Source organism: Pituophis catenifer, unplaced genomic scaffold (assembly GCF_029215685.1).
Source record: "Pituophis catenifer annectens isolate HBS135680 unplaced genomic scaffold, rPitCat1.0.hap2 SCAF_2, whole genome shotgun sequence".
Lineage (NCBI taxonomy): Eukaryota > Metazoa > Chordata > Lepidosauria > Squamata > Colubridae > Pituophis > Pituophis catenifer.
The window spans coordinates 17,007,007-17,028,508 of NW_027256882.1; the positions used below are offsets into that span (position 1 = coordinate 17,007,007).

The following is a 21,502-nucleotide window of genomic DNA, read 5'->3' on the forward strand; positions in this document are numbered from 1 at the left end:
TGCTGAGTCTTTAGCCTCCAAGCTGAACGATCCAGAGGTCAAGGTTTCCCAGTTGTTAATGTCCATTCCCAGGGCCTCCATTCATTTAAGCTCCAGATCAAGTTCCATCCTCTTTGTGGATGGCTTTTTTTAAGTATTCACCAGATTTTCCAGCTTTGGCTATCATCCAGGACTCCATTGCATACTTAAAAAGAACCCTCCAATTCTTCTCATTTGTGCATAGTAAATTACACACCCATAGTACACATCCATTTTATTTCCAGTTCTGCATATAAATATTTCAGCAGTGCTGATTGAAAATTGATACCTGGATCCATTAGGATCTCATATTATTATTATTATTATTTTATTTATTTATTTATTTATTTATTTATTTATTTATTTATTTATTTGTCAAACATGTATAAGATAACAGATATAAGTATAAACATGATTATGAATACATGAAACGGATACAAATAAATGGGACAGTAGGACAGGGAGTTTGGTGCACTTATGCATGCCCCTTACAGACATTTTAGGAATGGGGTGAGGTCAACAGTCTAAGGTTAAAGTTATGGGGGTTTGGGGATGTAACCACAGAGTCAGGTAGTGCATTCCAGGCATTGACCACTCTGTTGCTAAATAAGTAAATAAATAATGGGACCACTCTTGTAATACTGCATCCAGTTTTGGTCACCACGATATAAAAGAGATGTTGAGACTTTAGAAAGAAGAGCAATTAAGATGATTAGGGGACTGCAGGCCAAAACATATGAAGAACTGTTGCAAGAATTGGGTTATCTAGTCTAGAGAAAAGAAGGACAAGGAGAGACATTCATTTATTTATTTATTTATTTATTTATTTATTTATTTATTTATTTATTTATTTATTTATTGGTTCAATTTATATGCCGTCTCTTGTCACCAATAGCCTCCCACCGACCAGTTCATTCTCACAGGGAGGGACTACTCAGGGTATCGTCAGTCAAATTATGCCAACTGGCGACTCCCAGGGGGAGGGCCTTCTCTGGGAGGGCTCCAACCCTTTGGAATGAACTGCCCCCTGAGATACAAAATATCCCTGATCTCCGTGCTTTCCGCCATGCCCTCAAGACCCAGATGTTCCAACAGGCGGGGCTAAACATATGAACATGTGACTGATTTTTTAAAATGTTATCTAATTCTGGGTTTTATTTAATTGACCAAACTAAGGAATAATTTTAATTAGCAATTTTATGATGTTTGTGTATCTATATTTTTCTTGACTGTACACCGTCTTGAGTCCTACGGGAGAAAGGCGGTATAGAAATAAATAAATAAATAAATAAATAAATAAATAAATAAATAAATAAATAAATATGCCACCATTCTCCGGAGACTCAGGGCAGCTTGCAATGCGTTGAACAATAGCCTTCATATTTTTGAATATACCTGCTTAGTAGGGCTTTCCCCCCCCCCAAGAGGTGTTCTTTTTTATACAAAGTCAGTTTATTGCCCCCACAATCCGGGTCCTCTTTTTACCTACTTCGAAAGGATGGAAGGCTGAGTCAACCTTGAGCCTGGTGAGATTTGAATTTGCAGTAATTTCAGGCAGCTGGTGCTACTTAACAGCACTTTAGTCTGCTGCGCTACCAAGGCTCTTGATAGCACTGTTCCAATATGCTACAAAGATGAGGGGGTGGGGGGTCTTACATTTCAGAACAGGCTTTCTTATTCTCCTCTCTCCCTCTACATCTACCTTTCTACTACCCTCTGACTTTTGTACTGCCATGTAGTTCTCGGCTTGTTCCACCAATACAATAAGTACAATCATACACAAAGCCAAACACTGCAACCCAATTAAAAGATGGGAAGGGTGGGGCAGGATGGAGGGAGCTGGGATCTTCTGTTAATCTATCAATCCCCTCCACTATTATGCTCCCCCATTGGAGCCCAAAGTAACTAGTACCTGGCTCAAAAGCAGACATTTTCCCCCTTCGTGTGACACATTCGGCCCACCGGCCGCTAGTTTGACACCCCTGATGTAGTGTTACTACCTACTGTATTTATACTGCACAGGTAAGACCACAGTTGGAATACTGAATCCAGTTTTAGTCACTGTGATACACAGAAAAGATGCTGAGATTCTAGAAAGAGTCCAGAGTGATCAACAAAGATGATCGGATGGCTGGAGACTAAAACATGTGATGAACAGTTGCAGGAACTTGGCATGTCTAGTCTAACAAAGAGACAGACTAGGGTGTTCCAATATTTCAGGGGCTACCACAAAAAAGATGGAGACAATCGTTTCTCTTAAACACTTAAGGTAAAACAGAAGTTATCAGATGGAAACTAATCAAGGAGAGAACCAACTTAGAACTAAGGAGAAATTCCCCCTAACTTGATGCATTAGGAATATTGGGACTCCCAACCACACTTACCAACCAATTATCCATATTTTAGGGAGGGTTTACAAACAGAGATGGAAAGGCCAAAGGATATGATAACATTCAACAATGATAACAGTCCACAGGCTGTCACTTTCCAGCCTCTTAGCTGCTCTTATCCAACAGTTGACATTTCCAGAACTGATGGGAAATGAAATTTCTCTTCAGGCACAAGGAAATTTAAAATCAATTCCAATTTAGCATGGAAATATGGAGATCCAATAGAAAAGAAAAATACCAAAAAAAAAAAACCCTCCTCTTAACATCAGGAAGGATTCAAGGACACTGATTGGCTCCATGAAGGACTAGAGTTGTGTCATCAATGTAGAGTTTAATCGAACTTCATAGCTCTGGGTGACCTTCCCCAGAAGTCTCTGGAGACATCACAATGAAGGACAGCAGAAGTCAATTCCCTGGGTGTTAAACTATTTTCCTCCAGCATCCCTTTCTGGACATGTCCTGACAGAAATGATCACAACACCCTCAGGGATGTATTTGTGATTTTTCACTTGCATGTGTCCTCCAACTGACCCTCTGCACTTGGAGTTTTGGAAGAATTTCAGGATCCTCGGAGGAGAAATTATTTTTCACTGTAATTATCACCATCTCGGTCTTTGAGACATTTTCTGCTATAGTGACTGTCTTTGATTTAACATCAGATTAAATCAACAAGAAAGGAAACTTTCATCAGAAAAGGATAAATGTCACAGCTCACTCTCTGTATGGCAGATGTTTTGGGACAAGCAGAGATTGAACTCTTGAATATACTTTCTCTCCTTTTCAGGTGAAGATTGGTTTGTCTCTATGAATCAGGAAACTGAGAGTGCCTTGAATTCTCCTAATTCTTCTTGTTCTTGTTTAGAAACAGGAAAGGGATTGATTCAGTCCTATAAATGATGGATCTTCTGCTTCTAATGCTGCTGGTGTCTCAGGCACTCTCTGAGAAGCTAAGAATGAAATGCCCACTGAATTTTGAGATACGTGATGAGGAAAAACCCTGGAACTACTACAGGCCAGGAGATCATCTCATTGCTGCAATCACCACTGAAACAATGTCTAATGACATTGTAATTTTAGATAAACATAGAATGTTACCTTTCAACATGGTTCCTTCTAGTGAGTCTCGCTAGTAAGTTATTCACTGCGATGGATTTGCATTCCCTCCATTTGCACTTCTAACACTATTTCACTTACTCTTATACTATAGGACTTATCTAATTTCTTGAATCATTTTGATTTTCATGGCTTTCCTCTTTTGTCTTCTTTTGGGAAATGTATTCGAATTCAAACATGTGGCAAATAAAACTTGAAATAAGTTCAGATTATTTATGCTTTCCCTTCTAATACTATATTAGTATTATGCTTTTCCTCTTAATATTACCATTTCCATTCATCACGGGGATATTGAGTTTGGTTAAAAGTAGTGACTGAAAGGGTTGCAGATGCCTCTGACCAGCCCATTTCCATATTTATATAACTACTCATTGATATTCAATGCTTGATCCTTTGAGGAATAGGGAATGATTTCTTTTCACAGTTGCTTTTCTGGGTAAGTTATAGCACATCCTCTTCATTTTATGGTGGTTCCACTTTAATGATTGAATGCTTTTGCATACAGGTTACTGGGCGGGTGAATATTAGGACTTCTATAAATAATGATGTATTTATGATTTTTAACTGCGGTGGAGGACTATCTCCATCCCATCTTCTCAAATCTCATAAAAATTATCACGTGTCCTTGGCTTTGGGTCTGTATTGGCTTAAGACACAGGAGACTTGTGGAGACAAAGAGGGTTAAACTGAAAAAAAAAGATTTTGTTGTTGCTGTTGATGATGATGGTAATAACATGAACATTTTTTTACAGTACAGGACTCTATTTTAAATTGATAACCTTGGCTTTCGCCATTCAAACAGTCAACATGAATCCCGACCTCCTGCCCAATCTCACACTTGGCTACAACCTGCACGACAACTATTTCAGTACCCTTGGCACTTCAGATGCTTTGCTGGACATCGTCTCTACTGGACAAGCCAATGTTCCCAACTACAGCTGTGGAAGGAAGGAAAATCTTTTGGCTGTTGTTGATGCAGCTAAGAGGGAAACTTCCACTCAGATGGCAACATTAGTAGGCACCTACAAAGTCCCTCAGGTTTGTGTGTGTGTTTCTCTATCTGGTAAAGTGAGTGGGGAGGTTGTGGGTGAGTGATAGATCCAACCTTATTTTACCTATGGATTCCAAGAATTGCTTGTCACAATGGCCTTTATTGTCAGGCAGGGATCAGGTATGACTCAGTGTAAACAAATAAGGGCCATGGTAAAAAGCAGCTCTTGAATCCCATAGGCAAGGTATTGGTGGGTTTATTAGTCAACCATCAACCAGAATAGAACTGGAAGGGAACTTTGAGGTCTTGGAGCTCAAGCAGGACACCCTATACCAGCAAGTGGCTGTCCAATCTCTTCTTGAAAACCTCCAATGTTAGAGCACCCACAACTTCTGAATGCAAGGCATTCCACTGGTTAATTGTTATCATTATTAGGAAATTTCTCCTTAGTTCTAGGTTGCTTCTTTCTTTGATTAGTTTCCATCCATGCCTTGCCTTCTGGTGCTTTGGATAACATGTTGACTCCCCTCTTCTTTGTGGCAGCCCCTCAAATACTGGAATATAGCTAGCATGTCACCTCTTTTCTCTAGATTAGCTATATCCAATTCCTGTAATTGTTTGACATATGTTTTAGTTTCCGGGCTGGACTGATGCAAAGAATGAGTTAAGCAGCACTCCTTTACTGTCTGTTACTTCCTTGCCATTGTTTCTCTTTAGTGGATTGATTTTTTTTCTTGTTCATTTATATTTATATGTTGAAAAAAACTTTTTTTAAAATTATCTTTGAGTTTTTTTGCAAGTCTTTGTTCATTCTAAGCCTTTTGCTTTCCTGACTTTATCTTTGTAGAATCAGTCTATCTGTCGATATTCTGCCTTAGTTTTGTGTCCCTCTTTCCATTTTTTTAACTTGTCCTTTTTGTCTTTCAGTTTATAAGAAATAGATACATATGTAATCCTGCTGGTTTCTTTCTTTCTTTTCTTTTCTTTTATTTGTCGAGTACGTATTAGATAATATATATAAGCGTGAATTGAATACATAAAATTATAAGGCATATAAAGGCATATAAATCTAATTAAAAATAAAAAAAAATAAAATAAAATGAATACAATTAAAGGGAACAATAGGACAGGGATGGTAGGCATGCTGGAGCTCTTATACACACCTCTTACAGACCTCTTAGGAATGGGGTGAGGTCAACAGTAGACAGTCGAAGGTTAAAATTTTTGTGGTTTGGGGATGAAACCACAGAGTCAGGTAGTGCATTCCAGGCATTGACCACTCTGTTGCTGAAATCATGTTTTCTGCAATCGAGTTTGGAGCAGTTTGCCTTAAGTTAGTATCTATTGTGTGTGTTCGTGTATTGTTGCGGTTGAAGCTGAAGTAGTCATTGACAGGTAGGACATCATAGCAGATGATTTTATGAGTTATGCTTAGATTATACCGAAGGTGGCATAGTTCTAAATTTTATAAGGTATTTTGTTGCAAGCAGAAGAGTGGAGGACTCTTCTTTTGAAATATTTCTGGACACATTCAATGGTATTAATGTCCGATATGCAGTGCGGGTTCCAGACAGATGAGCTGTATTCGAGAATTGGTCTAACATATGTTTTGTATGCTCTTGTTAGTAGTGTAATATTACTGGAGAAGAAGCTACGCAAGATTCTTGGATTTCTTTTTCTTTTTCACTGGTATTGTGCTGGACTGGGCTTTTATTAACATGTTTTTGATAGATTCCCAAGCTTCTTGGGTTGTTCATCATTGGAATCTTTCTCAAGCTCTCTCTGTTAAAATAAGTTTTTTTTTTTTTAATGTTTAAGAACACTGGTTGGAACATGTTCTATTTCTCAGGTTTGCGTTATATTCACTCCCCCCCCCAATTCCTGCAAATTCTATCTATCTCTATCATCTCTGTTAATAAGAATGAGGTCCAGTATAGCATTTCCTCTAATTCCCTCCTCTACTTTTTGGATGATGAAATTGTCAGCTAGGCTGGTCAGGAATCTTTTCAATCTTCCACTTGCTGCAGTTTGTCTCCCAGATGATATCAAGGTAGTTAAAGTCCTCCATTAATACTATGGGATGTTCGTTTTTCTTTTATTTTTATGTAATTGATGATTTTAACTTGTTACTTAAATTAATTAGCTTAAATTAATTAATTTGTTAATGTTCTGCACTTTATCTCCTGCTTTTTTATATAGTTTAATGAGTAATCAACAATAAAGTATTCTAACATGTTCATGAGTATTAGGTTGGAGTTGTTACAATCTAGTATTTTGGAATTGATCTATCCCAAAATATAGCATAGCATTCTTCATTTGCCTTTTCAGATCAGTGATGCATTTGTTTCAGAAGCTCAGAACGAAAAAAGTCAATTCCCTTTTTTCCACCGGATGCTCCCCTCAAAAGGGATCACGTACCCAGCAATTCTCCAACTGCTCCTCCATTTTAGATGGACCTTGATTGGTCTCATTACTTCAGACACAGAGGAGGGAGAGAGTTTCATGAGGACTTTTACTCCTACGCTTGTCAGAAATGGAATTTGTGTTGTTATATCACGACAATTCTCAGACACTGGATATACAGCAGCTCTCGGTGATGAAGTCTCTAAGTGGAGACAAGTTAATGTGTTTGTGAACTACATAGAAAATATTGACATTTGGGACAGAATTCGTTTTTTCCAGTTTAAATTTGAAACTATGCCAGGACCGATTGAAGGGAAAATCTGGATCATGGGAGCCATCGAGTATTTGGTATCGAGTAGGGTGGATCTTTACAAATACGCCCATAGTATTTGGAGCTTTGCTTTTCAGGAAAAAGGAAGGCCAGAAGATGATGCTGTTGGAACTAAACTCTATGTGAAATTGGAAGATCGGTTTTTTCACTGTTCTTTTTCAAAGCACATCTTTTCTGTCAAAAGTCGGAAAAGATGTACCCAGAAAGCACCCCTGGAGCCTACACCGGAAAATAGAAGCATGTGGATCCCTTTTCACCTCCGTTTACACAGTGTTGTTCAGACTCTGGCCCATGCCTTGAAAGCTGCTTACTTTTCCAGATCCAGAAGGAGAAGCAAGAAGGGTGACAAGAGCATGGAGGCTTCAAAGCTGCAGCCATGGCAGGTATGGAGTTCCTCCCAGGATGCATAAAACCCCAAAGGAGAGGTAGAAGGACCTTCTCAACCTCCTTGTGCTACAAAAGGCCAAAAGGCTGGCCAGACTAACCACCCAGAGAATAATATTGCAGGGATGGGGGATAAGAAGCTTTAGCTGAATGCTGGCAACACCAAGAGGCTTTTTTTGTGTGGATCTTTAGGATCTAATAATTTAACATCTTTAGTTCTGGACAGGGTTTTGCTACCCCTGAAAAACTGGTTCAGAACTTTTGGGTTCTCCTGGACTCACAACTCCTTGAAGAGCAGGTGGCAGTCACAGCTAAGACAGCCTTTCCACTGTCCAGTTGTATCCTTTCCTGGATCAGGAGTCCCTGTGTTTAGTCACTCAATCCCTGGTCATCTCCTGCTTGGACTATTGCAATGCATTTTACATGGGGCTACCCTTGAAGAGATTTGGAGGCTACAACTGATGCAGAATTCAGTGGTGTGGACAGTTCTTGGGATCCCTGGGGTGGCCCATGTTACATCACTGCTCCACTAGCTGCACTGTGTACCAGTTTGCTTCCAGGTACAATTCAAGGTGTTGATTGTCACCTTTAAAGCCCTGCATGTCATGAGTCCAGGCTACCTGAGGAACCATTTCACCCCAATGGGACAGGCTCAGCCCACCCATGCCAGAAAAATGACATCTTGTGGGTCCAATCAGTCAAGGAATCCATGCCCCAAACTCTGGAAATCCTTATGTATAGAGAACACATCTGGTTTGGACAGATCATTTCTGCTAAGATGCACAAGAACATTAAGATCCTTATTAGCATTCTTGACAATCCTAACAATGCGCCCCTTTTCTCTGCTGGCAATTGTACCATCCAGATCCTCATCTCCTTCAATAGTCCACATTCTTTCCTAAATAGACACCTCTTACAATTGAGTCAAAATTACAAAAGAGGGATGCGGTGGCTCAGTGGCCAAGACACTGAGCTGGTTGATCAAAAGGTCAGCAGTTCAACGTTTCGAATCCCTAGTGCCGCGTAATGGGGTGAGCTCCCGTGACTTGTCCCAGCTTCTGCCAACCTAGCAGTTCAAAAGTAGAAAAATAGGGACCATCTTTGGTGGGAAGGTAACAGCGTTCTGTGCATCTTTGGTGTTTAGTCATGCCGGCCACATGACCACGGAGACATCTTCAGACAGTGCTGGCTCTCCGGCTTTGTAACGGAGATCAGCACCACCTCTTAGAGTCAGGAATGACTAGCACATATGTTCGAGGGGAACCTTTATCTTTACCTTTACAATTGAGTCACCAACCAGACTATGGCTTCTGTTTTTAGATACTGTACTCACCACACATAGCTGATTTGCAATACCAGATGCAGACCTTCCCTTATCAAGGTAACTTTTCCCTCATGGACCATCATCCCCTGCCCAATTGAGTCTTCATCATCACAAACAGCTGGACTTGCCCCCTTAGTTTCCCCATTAAGTTTAGCAGGGATAGAGCAACTGTTATGCAGGGATACACCAAAGGCATCTTGTTTGTGATCCACAGTTCTCACTCTGCCAGATCCAAAGATCCTGCACGATCTTTGTGGTGGAGGGGGCTGATAGTGGATCACCTCAACAGAGCACATGAGCTGAATTGGTCACCTAATTTCAGACTGAAGAGCACACGCTAAAGGCTTTAGAGAGACAATCTGTTCATGTATAGTAAACTAGTAATTTACATACAAATAGGCAGTATTCAAAAATAAATAAATAAATTGGAAGCTCTTTAGTCTTCAAACAATATCAGAATAGATTTGTCTACGTGTTGATATAAATGTTGCATCACAAAATCATATTTTTTATCAAGTAGCTATCTTTATTAATGACAATAGAGGAAAACAGATGACCAAGAACTAATTGTTTTCCACCACTCCTCAGTTATATAAGGAAAATAGAGAATCATTTCATTACAATTTTTAAGACCATTTATAATATCATATTATTCAGCCTTCACTTAAGGTTCAGATTTTTAATTATACTCTATTGGTATATAGTATCAATATATTGTTGATACTTTGATGAAATCAAGTTATATCACCAGCATTCCCATAATCTATTAAGAAAGTATAATGATATTGATATATGTCAATATCATTTAGCAATTTATCTGAGCCAGATTTATCCGATCCCTTTTCACTTGTGAAGATAGTGGTAACGCTTGTTCTCCCAACTCACTACATTTGCAAGTTAAACAACTGTGAATGAAAGTTTCAAATGTGAAAAGACCACCTGGGATAAGAAACCAAGTTTTCTGCTTTTAAAATTCCTGGATTTTTATTCTAGTTCCATCCATTTCTGGAGAAGAATGAGTTTTTCAATATTTCCCATTGGAAATTGTACGTGGACCAAAATGGAGATGTAGCAACAGATCTGAACGTCATAAGTTGGCTGCTTCTTCCCGGGTGGGCTCCCATCGATGAGAAACTGGGGAGTTTTGAGAGGCAACCCCCTGCTCAAGCAAGAGAAACTGTCCCATTTTGGACAAATGGATGTTCTGTCTCTTTTTGAAAGCCTCCAATGATGGAACACCCACAACTTCTGAAGGCTATTCATTGGTCTATTGGATTATTGGTCTATTGGACTATTCAAGCTATTGCCTTGGTTGATGACTTTCACCATTAGGGTTCTCTTTAGTTCTAGGTTGCTTCTCTCCTTCATTAGTTTCAACCATTGTTTCTTGTCTTGCCTTTTGGTGCTTTGGAAAATAGTTTGAACCCCCCCCTGACTTTGTAGGAGCCCCTCAAATATTGGAACAGTGATCACCCCTAGTCCCCCCTATTCCTTCTTTTCATTAGACTGGACATACCCAATTCCCATAACCATTGTTCGTATGTTTTAGCCTCCAGTCCACTAATCACCTTAGTTGCTCTTCTCTGCACTCTTTCCAGAGTCTCAACACTTTTTATATTGTGGTCACCAGAACTGGATGCAGGATTCCAAGTGTGGTCTCATTAAGGGTTTGTAAAGCAGTACTAAAACTTCATGAGATCTTGACTCTGTTCTTCCATTAATGAATCCTAGGATTGCATTGGCTTTTTTGGCTGCTATTGATTCATATTTAAGTGATGAACCAATAGGACTTCTACCATGTTTCTCCAAAAAGATGACCCACCTTGGAAAGAAGCCCTATCACGTTTTTGAGCACATGCAATCAAATTAACCCCCACCCACAAAATTAGCCCTAATTAAGACCCCGCCCACCCTGGTGTACAGGGCGAGGCACACAGGTAAAAAATAAGCTGGGGTGGGGATGGGGGTGGAGCTGCCCTACTTACCAGACCTCGCACACCCCAACAACTGCCTCACCTTCTTCTGTGGCTGCTTCTTCTGTGGCTACTTGCCCAGCACTTGCACACATCACTCTGGCCTCTGTTTCGCCTTCAGACGTCTGCCGGAAGGCATCTGCAGCTGAGCTCCGGATCAATCCTGCTGGGCGGGGCTGTCGGCGCCACCGTCATGAAGTGAGTCAATAATTAGAACCCTCCAAAAAGAAGGCCTAGCCAGTTTTTAAAGAAAAAAAAAAAAAAAAAGACCCGGCCTTGTTTTTGGAAAAACACAGGTAGATCCCTCTCGCTGTTACTGGCATTAAACCAAGTTTCACCTAGTCTATACCTATACAGTTGGTTTTTCTTTCTTATTCTTGCCTAAATGCAGAACCTGTTGGTAGTTGTATCTCTTGCAACTACTTGGAACTCGTTAGAGAGTTCAGACTTATCTAAATGAAGTATAGAGTTTCTTTGGCTAAGGTTTATTTTGACCTTTGTTTTCTATGGATGGTTAGTCCTAACATATTTTCTTTGGTATTCCTTGTTTTTCTGTTTAGTCTCTGCCTGAGTCCAAATGTGTGGAAAGTTGTCATCCTGGATTTGTCAAGCAGGCTCGAGAAGGAGAGCCAGTTTGCTGTTATGACTGTGTTCCTTGTCCGGAGGGGACCATCTCCACTCAGGAAGGTAGGTGACACCAAAGAAAAGAGGAGGCATTGGGGAAGTCAATTCATCCAGAGCATTTTTCTGGAAGTGCAAGTTAAGAGACTGATTGAAACTCACCTGTTTTCTTCTTTATTGTGAAAGTGCACAGTTTCTTATCTAATGGGAAGAACAGCAAAATGATCTTGAACGAGAGGCTGCCAAGAGATAAGAGGGTTTGCCATATTAGGCAATCTGTATTACTACCATATAAAATCTCTCTTCTAGATTTAGTTTGGATACTTCCTTCCATATTTTGACTCCTAGAAAAAACAGGTTTCTTTGAAACTTGAGGAAATACCTTAGTATAATCATGGAAAGATTCTTCCAATGTATTCTATATGGGCCTCCCTGTGAGGATCACAAGAAGTTATACTGTTCCACAATGAGGTGCTGTGGACAATTTTGGGGACATCTCATTTCACCCACATTTCCACTGTTCCTGTACACACACAGAGAGACACACACACACACACACACACACCTACACACACACACACACACACACACAGAGAGAGAGAGAGAGAGAGAGAGAGAGAGAGAGAGAGAGAGAGAGAGAGAGAGAGAGAGAGAGAATATTGTTGTTATTCGTGAAGTCGTGTCCGACCCATCGTGACCCCATGGGCAACATTCCTCCAGGCCTTCCTATCCTCTACCATCCTCTGGAGTCCATTTAAACTCATGCCGACTGCTTCAGTGACTCCATCCAGCCACCTCGTTCTCTGTCGTCCCCTTCTTCTTTTGCCTTCAATCTTTCCCAGCATTAGGCTCTTCTCCAATGAGTCCTTCCTTCTCATTAGGTGTCCAAAATATTTGAGTTTCATCTTCAGGATCTGACTGGTTTGATCACCTTGCCATCCAAGGGACTCACAGGAGTCTTCTCCAGCAACATAGTTCAAGGGCCTCCATTCTTTGGCAGCCTTTCTTGTTAAAATAGTTTTTATTGAATATAAATATTAAAAAAGACATACGTAACATATACACAACGAACATTTATACAACATATACACAAAAAGAATATAATTTCTTCTTAAGCATTTTTTCAGAGTGACGTTCTACAATTCTACTTATAATATATTCCTTCACCTTTCTGTAATCTAATAATATTTTTATTACATATATATGTATCAATCGGTAATATATCCCCTATATTTTTTGTATATTTCTAATTTTTAACCAATTATACCAACTATTCCATATTTTATAATAGTCTGATTCTTCTTTTTCTTGTAGTTCTTTGGTTAACCTATCCATTTCAGCGCATTCTAAAATTTTCCCTATTACTTCTGTTTCACTTGGTATTTTTTCTTGTTTCCAATTTCTTGCGTAGATTATTCTTGCAGCAGTTAATATGTGAATTGTAAGATATTTAATATCCTTAGGGTATGATTTGTTAAATATTCCTAATAAAAATGTTTCTGGTTCTTTTTCAATCTGTGTTTTTGTTATTTGTTCCAACCATTTTTTGATGTTAGACCAAAATTTTTTTGCTGCCGGGCATGTCCACCATAAATGATAGAAAGTCCCTTGTGCCTTTTTGCACTTCCAACAAATTGGGCTATTTTTGGGTTGTATTTTTGCCAATCTGGTTGGAGACATATGCCACCGATAAAACATTTTCAGTTGGTTTTCCTTGTACGCCGTTGCTTTCGTTAACTTTAGGTTTTCCTGCCAAAACTTTTCCCATTTTTCCAAAGGTATTGTGTGTTTGATATTTTGAGCCCACTTAATCATCGTTTCTTTGACTGTCTCTTCTTCCAATTTATAGCGTAGGAGAAATTTATAAATTCTACTAATTAATTTATTTTCTGAATCTAATATAATTTTATCTATTTCTTGTTTTTGATTGTAAATTTCATATGTTTTTATATGCTCTCTATATTTAGATTGTATTTGAGTGTAAGTCCACCAGTCTATTCCTCTGTGTAAATCTGTCTCCAATTGTTGTTTTGTCTTTAGTTTGCCTTGATAGTCAATTATATCTTTATATCTAATTATTTTTGTCTTATCTGTTAAATTTGGGTGTCTAATTGATTCCGCCGGTGCTAGCCAATTTGGTATCTTCATATAATGTTGTTTTTTAATTTTAAGCCAAATTTGTAATAGTGAGTTCCTTATTTTATGTGTTTTAAAATATGAATGTGTTTTGTATTTCTCATCCCACATAAAGGAGTGCCAGCCAGTTTGAAGTTCGTGTCCCTCAATTGTTAAAGTTCTAGAGTCCTTTAATTCTATCCAATCTTTGACCCACGATAGTACTGCTGCTTGGTAGTATATCTCCCAGTCAGGGAGTGCAGCTCCTCCTCTATCTTTTGTATCCTGAAGCAGTTTAAATTTTATTTGTGGCCTTTTCCCTTGCCAAATAAATTTAGATGTTATTTTATTCAGCTTTTCAAAAAACGGTTTATCTATTTTAATTGGGGTGACCTGAAACAAATATAGAAATTTAGGTAATATAATCATTTTGATAGCCGAAATTCTTCCTAGGAATGAAATGTGTAAATTTTCCCATTTTTCTAAATCTTTCTTTGTTTGTTCTAGTAATTTATCATAATTATTTTCTTTAATTGCTGATGTTCTTGTGGATAAGCAGATTCCTAGATATTTTATTTTTTTTGTTGTTTGAATTTGTATATTATCTATCAAATCTTTTGTTTGGATTTCCGTAAGGTTTTTAACAATTAGCTTCGATTTATTTTTATTAATTTTTAGTCCAGCCACTTCTCCAAATTCTTCTACTTTTTGAAACAAATTAGGTATAGATTCCATAGGATTTTCTGTCAAAAACACTAAGTCATCAGCAAAGGCTTGAACTTTGTATTCTTCTCTATTAATCCTTAAACCTTCAATTCCTTGATCTTCTCTAATTTTTTTCAACAGGGTTTCCAATGATAGAATATATAGTAAGGGGGAAAGTGGACAGCCTTGTCTAACTCCTTTTGTTATATTAAATTTGTCTGTTATATCATCATTCATAATTATCCTTGCTGATTGCTTGGTATAGATTTCTGCTATAATTTTCCCAAATTTTTCCCCAATTTGCATATTTTGTAGTTGTTCAATCATAAATTTCCAATTTTGGTTATCGAAGGCCTTTTGGGCGTCAAGAAAAACCAACACTGCCTGCTTCTCCGGGTGTGATTCATAGTATTCTAAAGCATTAAGTATTATTCTCATGTTGTTCTTTATTTGGCGTCCCGGCAGAAATCCATTTTGGTCTGGGTGTATATATGTATTTAATACTAATTTAATTCTTTCTGCCAAGATTGCTGCAAATATTTTGTAATCGGCATTCAATAATGAAATAGGTCTATAGTTTTGTATTAACTGGAGATCTGTGTCTTCTTTTGGAATGATTGTTATTATGGCTTCTGTCCATGAATTTGGTATCTTGGCTTTCTCCATAGCTTCATTATATAATCGCAACATATTCTCTCCCAATACTTCTTGCATTGTTTTATATATTTCTACCGGTAGCCCGTCAGGACCCGGTGTTTTATTGTTTTTTTGCTTTTTCAGTACTTCGTCTAGTTCTAATTTGGTTATTGGCCTATTGAGAGTAATTCTTTGTTCTTCTGTGATTTTTGGCATTCCTGATTTCTCTATGTACTGTTTTATTTTATCTTCCTCTATTTTCCCCTGATTATATAGATTCGCATAAAATTTCTTAATAATATCTTTTTTGGCCTCTTTACTATGTTGAATTTCTCCTTTATCATCTTTCAATTGGTATATCATTCTTTTTTTCTGTTCTTTTTTCAGTTTATAGGCTAGCCATCTGCCCGTTTTATTTGCGTGCTCAAAATAGTTTTGTTTCGCCATTTTTATTTTTTGGGCTAATTCTATTTGGTTTATCAAATTCAATTTATGCTTAATCATTTCCCATTCTTCTTTTATTGTTTTGTTCTGGGGCTTTTCCTGGAGTTTTTGTTCTATTTGTTTTAGGTCTTTCTCTAATTTATCTAATTGTTTTTTCTTCTCTTTATTCTTTTTCCTCGTATATGCTATTACTAGGCCCCTTATATATGCTTTTAAAGTATCCCATGTGTTTTGTAAAGAGGTTTCCTCTATTTTATTTATCTGAAAGAATATTTTTACTTCCTTTTCTAACATCAAATTAAATTCTTTTTCTTTACATAATCTTTGGTTCATTGTCCATCTCTTACGTCTTCTTTCCCCTTTCCAGTTTATGAATAGTGGATTGTGGTCTGCCCATTGGTTTGTGCCTATCTCAATTTTTTCTACTTCTGTTTTGATACTTGGGGTCATCCATGCCATGTCCAATCTTGACCAGGAGTTATGCGGATGGGAGTAAAAGGTGTATTGGGCCTCTTCTTCATGTGTTTCCCTCCATACGTCTGCCAAGTTTAGTTCTTCAGCCATAGTAAAGAATTCTTTTGGAAGTATTTCTTTTTTCTTTTGTTTTTTTTTCCCAGTTTTATAGTCTTTCTTTGCATTTACTATTGCATTATAATCCCCTATTACACAAATATCATCATATTCTAATTCTGCTAATTTTATATGTAGGTCTTTAAAAAAAACCTGTAGTTTTTGGTTAGGTGCATAAATCCCTACAATTAACATTTTCCTTTTTCCTATTTCTAATTCAACCATCACCACTCTACCTTGCTCATCGGTATAAACTAGTTTAGATTGTATTTTTTCTTTTACGTAAATCACTACTCCTTTTTTCTTTTTTGGGGCCAGAGATAAATATAATTTTCCTAATTTGGGGTTTTCTAGGATTTTTTGATAATCTTTTTGAATGTGTACTTCTTGCAGACATATTACATCTGCTTCTAATTTTCGTAATTTTGTGAAAATTTGATTCCTTTTCTTTGGGGCATTTAAGCCATTAATGTTTACCGAAAAGAGTTTGATCTGTTCATCCATTGCCTATTATATCTGTTTTTTGGTGTTTCTTGTTTCCATCCGTTCTCTAGGTTTTGCACCTTCTCTCTGTTCTCTCTCTTTTTCTTGCCTCTGTCTTATTTCTTTTTCTTCCTTTGTTTCTGTTGGTTCTTCTTCTTGACTTTTACTATCTGTTTCCTCCTTACTTTCCTGTTCTACTTCTAGTCTAAAATGTGTGTTATGAAATTCTCTTGCCTTTTCTAGAGTATCTATTTTATATCTTTTGTCTTCCCACGTAATTAAGATCCCCTCTATTGGCAACCATCTATACATTATCTTGTATTTGATCAGTAGTTGTGTTAAAAACTGATATTGTTGTCGTAGATTTCTTACTCTTCGGGGTATCTGTTTTAAAATTATAATTTCTTTTCCATTATAGATCACCGTTTCTTCTCTAGATTTCTTATAGGCTTCATCTCGGATTGATTTTTTTAAAAATTTAACATGGACTTCTCTCGCCAATCTGTGTCTTCTTATATAATTTGTTTGTACACGATAAGTTTCTTCCAATTGTCCTTTTATTTCTTCTGGCTCTTTTTGTATCATTCCTGCAATAATCTCCACCATCTTTCCTTCTAAGTCCTCATTTTTTTCTTCTGGGACATTTTGAAAACGCAAGAAGTATGAGGCCTTTTCCATTTCGAGCATGGCCAAGGAATCTGACATTTCTTTGTTTAGTTGTAGGGTTTTTTGTTCCATTGCTTCTACTTTTAATTCCACGTGATCTATTTTTGTTTCCGTTTTCCTAATTCTCTGTTCATTTTCTGCTATAGAATTTTGAATGCCCCCAATTTTATCTTTCATGGTCTTAATATCTTCCTTAACTTCTCCTAATTCATTTCTGATCTCTGCATGGAACGTTCTCATTTCTTCCTGATTTTCAGCTATTTTTTCTTGTGTTTGAAGCAGTGTTTCCTGGATCTTTTGAAACATATCTTGTATTACATTAGGTGCCATTTCCAGTTTTTCTTTTTCTTTTTCTTTCCCCATCATGCTATCTATTGTTTTTTGTTGTGAGGGGGAAGGGGTCATTACTAACGTACTAGTTGTAGGTTTTTTCCCTGTCTTTGTTATGGTGGATGTTGTAGACATTTTTAATATTCGTGTAAAGCTTTCCAACCTTAACATCAATTATTAAGTTATTCCTTAATATCTCTTTTCCCCTCCAAATACTACTTATACACCACACAACTTATATATAGTTATATTATATTATATTGCCAGTTATCCCAATTAAGCAATTAATTCTTGTTCACAGTATAAATCTATTTACTTATCAATCAGGATTTTAATTTAGTTTTCTTAATTTTCTAATTAGCAATCTTTTCAGTTACCCCCTTTTTCAATCAGTCTATCTCAGAGATATATAAAAATCAGTCTTTCGCTTTAACAATAATTCCTTGTCTAACTACAATTCCACAATACAATTTATAGCTATAAAAATATTGTCAACTTATATATTTCTTTCAAATATTAAACTTTTTAACTAATTAAACATTTCAAAATTAATAATTCACTTAATTTTTATTTTCTTTAGTCCTTATTGTCTTCTTGCTTTACCTCTCTCAGTCTGTTCTTTCACAATCATGAAAAACGCAATCTGTGTCGTCTCAGTCTTTTTTTTTTAATTTCTTCTCCCAGTCATCGGATCTCTGCATTCAATTTTCAAATCTTTTTTTTTTTAAACTTGAGTTCTTATTATCCAAAGTTATTTGTAAATCCAGAGTTCGAAATCCCGACAGATCTTCTGTATCCATGAAATTCACCACTTAGTCCGGTATTTCAGTCTCTGTATTCGGTTTCCAATGTTTGGGGTTTGAATCAGTTATAATTCCCAAGATCAAACAGCTTGTCTCTATATCCACAAAGTCCACAGGCTGCTCCCTTTGATCAGCTGTAAAGGTCCGCAGTCAGACCGCTTCGAGCGCTATTTCTCCTTTTCTTATATTTGCTTAGTCATTCTATGGGATTCTCTCTTCCGCGCTATAATTATTCCCCCTTTTTTCTTTCTCCTCTTGTATCGCCGCTGTTGTAACTCACTTGTCTTTCTCTGATTCGCTCGCGCGTCCCATTTGCCGTCTCTGTTGTAGGTGATCTATCTGACAGTCACTCGGATTTGCTTCCACTTTTTGCTTCGATCTAGGCGGGCGCCATCCCTCCTGTCCGCCGATAAGGCCGACTTCTTCTCCACCAATTTAAGAGGTTGATCGCTCGACCTCCCTGATGACAGCGCAACACCAGGGGGCTTCGCGAATTCCTCTTTTGTTTCCCGATCCCTCCAAGTTCGGGAATGCCCCTAAAGAGCAATTAATGAGGAAATTTGGGTTTCAGAGACGGAGCCTCCGTTTCCTCACCCATTCGTGATGACGTCACCGCCAGAAGTCTCCGGCAGCCTTTCTTATGGTCCAACTTTCACAGCCATACATTGCATATATATTTGTGTGTGTGTATACACACACACACTCACACACACACATACATATATCACAAACATGCACACATGCACATACATACATACAGGTGTGTGTGGGTGTGTAAGTGTATATATGAAAATAGTACTCTTATTATCTTTATTTTGAGGAGATCTTAAAACATGCATTTGGGAAAATGTTCTTGGTATCCGATGTCCTAAGAAGCTATTTCTTAAAATGTGAATGGAGAGGTTGTTTAAAGAAATGTTCTTTTGGTATTCTTAGATATAGCAAAATGCAGCAAGTGTCCACCTGATCAATATCCAAATGAGGACCGAATAAAATGTATCCCCAAAATTATAACCTTCCTGGCTTATGAAGAATACCTGGGCATCATCCTGGTCTCTTTTGCCCTAATCTTGTTCCTAACCACGGGCCTTGTTTTAATCATATTCATTAAATACCTAGAAACTCCCATTGTCAAAGCCAACAATCGGGACCTCTCCTACATCCTCCTGGTCTCCCTCCTGCTTTGCTTCTTGTCTTCTTTCCTTTTCATTGGTCAACCAAGGAAAGCCACCTGCCTTCTTCGACAAACAGTGTTCAGCATTGTCTTCTCAACTGCCATTTCTTCTCTCTTGGCCAAAACAATCACGGTGGTGCTGGCTTTTCTGGCCACAAAACCAGGAAACCGAGTAAAGAGTTGGTTGGGGAAGAGCTTAGCCAACTCCATCATCTTTTCTTGTTCTGCTGTCCAAATTATCATCTGCTCCATCTGGCTGGGTGCTTCTCCCCCATTCCCTGATTTTGACCTCCATTCCCAGCCTGGAATGATCATTCTGCAATGCAATGAAGGCTATGATGTCATGTTCTACATCATCCTCAGCTACATGGGCTTCCTGGCTGCCATCTGCTTCACCGTGGCTTTCCTAGCCAGGGATCTCCCTGGGGCCTTCAATGAAGCCAAGCTGATCACCTTCAGCATGCTGGTCTTCTGCAGTGTATGGGTGACTTTTGTTCCCACCTACCTGAGCACTAAAGGGAAATACATGGTGGCTGTTCAGGTCTTCTCCATCTTGGCCTCCAGTGCTGCTCTGCCGGGCTGCATCTTCATCCCCAAGTGCTACATCATAATTCTGAGGCCAGACCTGAACACAAAGGAGCATCTTACAAGCAGAAAAACTGTAGAAATATGAGACAGAGGAATTTTAGGTCTTAACCTTTTTCAACAGTCTGCACCAAGAAAATGGTCCAAGCTCTTCTCCATACATAAGCAGGCCAATGATTGTCCTTACCATGTTTAAATGGCATTTGGAAAATAATGTCCCAAACTGGATAAAATAAAATTCAAAGATGTCCATTGAGCAGAATATCTGCCAATGTCCTTAGCCTACTTGAGGCCTGAGATGCCACACCCAGGTTTTTTTTTTAATCATGACCTGTGTGCAATTAGATTCTTGTTGCTGTGCAAGAGATACTATATATAATGGGGCCAGGTTGGTGGTGGAATGTTGCAGTAGGGGGTTTCAAAAAATTTTACTACCGCTTCTGTGGATGTGGCTTGGTGGGCATGGCATGGTTTGGTGGGCGTGGCAGGGGAAGGATACTGCAAAATCTCCATTTACACCCCACTTCAGGGGAACGTTACTGCAAAATCCCCATTCCTCCCGATCAGTTGGGACTCGGAAGGCAGAGAACAGATGGGGGTGGGGCCAGTCAGAGGTAGTATTTACCAGTTCTCCGAACTATTCAAATTTTCTGCTACCGGTTCTCAAGAACTGGTCAGAACCTGCTGAAACCCACCTCTGGTATGGTGGTAAAGTTCCATTATTTTGGTAATGTTTTTTTAGGTACAAGAGCCTTTCAATCACCTCCTGGGAGAGGGTCTAAGTCATCTTTCTATGGCCATCTTCTCCAGCCTTCTTCTGAAAATTGATATATCAAATAATAAAAATGAAATGCTTCCTGAATGTCACTGAATTCTGTTCTTTCAAAACAGAGCTGATGTGAAAAAGAATGGAAAGATGACATTAACAGTATGCAAGTGAGAGATACTGAGGTTAGAGGAGTGGATTTATGTAAAAGATGGACTACATGAGAAAGAAAAAATGCTGAGTAAATATTTTGATGGTTGTATAATCGATACTATAATGGAAGATAGTATACTTTTTAATAACGATTGATATTGTCGCATGTATGTTTATGTAGATATGATTAGAATGATTATGATGATGATGTTTATATGTTAACACTTTGGACACCTAGAAAACACACTGTTCAACATAGAAATGGAAGATGTGATATAAAACAATAAAGAATATTTAACAATAGTATGCAATAGTGTGAGCTGATTTTTTTCAAAGAAAAAGGAAATTATTATAAGGATGGTGGTTGCTATGAAAAAACAAGTGATTTGTCCTGTTGGAGATGATAGAAAATTTGCTACAGGAAATCATTATCTCCTTATTTTGTTCAGACATTCCACTGTTTCTACTGACCCCCTACAGCATGGGAAGTGGGCTACAGAACATTATACATATACATCTTAGAT

General features: G+C 38.0%; 1 protein-coding gene across 1 annotated transcript in view; it reads left to right on the plus strand.

Annotated features, from left to right (window-relative positions):
* LOC139309921 (uncharacterized) overlaps window positions 1-20,147 on the plus strand; it is a 34,549-nt gene extending 14,402 nt beyond the window's left edge. The window contains exons 8-13 of the mRNA XM_070934104.1: window positions 4,025-4,156; window positions 4,324-4,559; window positions 6,841-7,629; window positions 9,948-10,160; window positions 11,488-11,614; window positions 19,237-20,147. Of these exons, the coding sequence (XP_070790205.1) occupies window positions 4,025-4,156; window positions 4,324-4,559; window positions 6,841-7,629; window positions 9,948-10,160; window positions 11,488-11,614; window positions 19,237-20,147 (2,408 nt within the window). The remainder of the gene's footprint in view (window positions 1-4,024; window positions 4,157-4,323; window positions 4,560-6,840; window positions 7,630-9,947; window positions 10,161-11,487; window positions 11,615-19,236) is intronic.
* The last annotated feature ends 1,355 nt before the right edge of the window (window positions 20,148-21,502 follow it).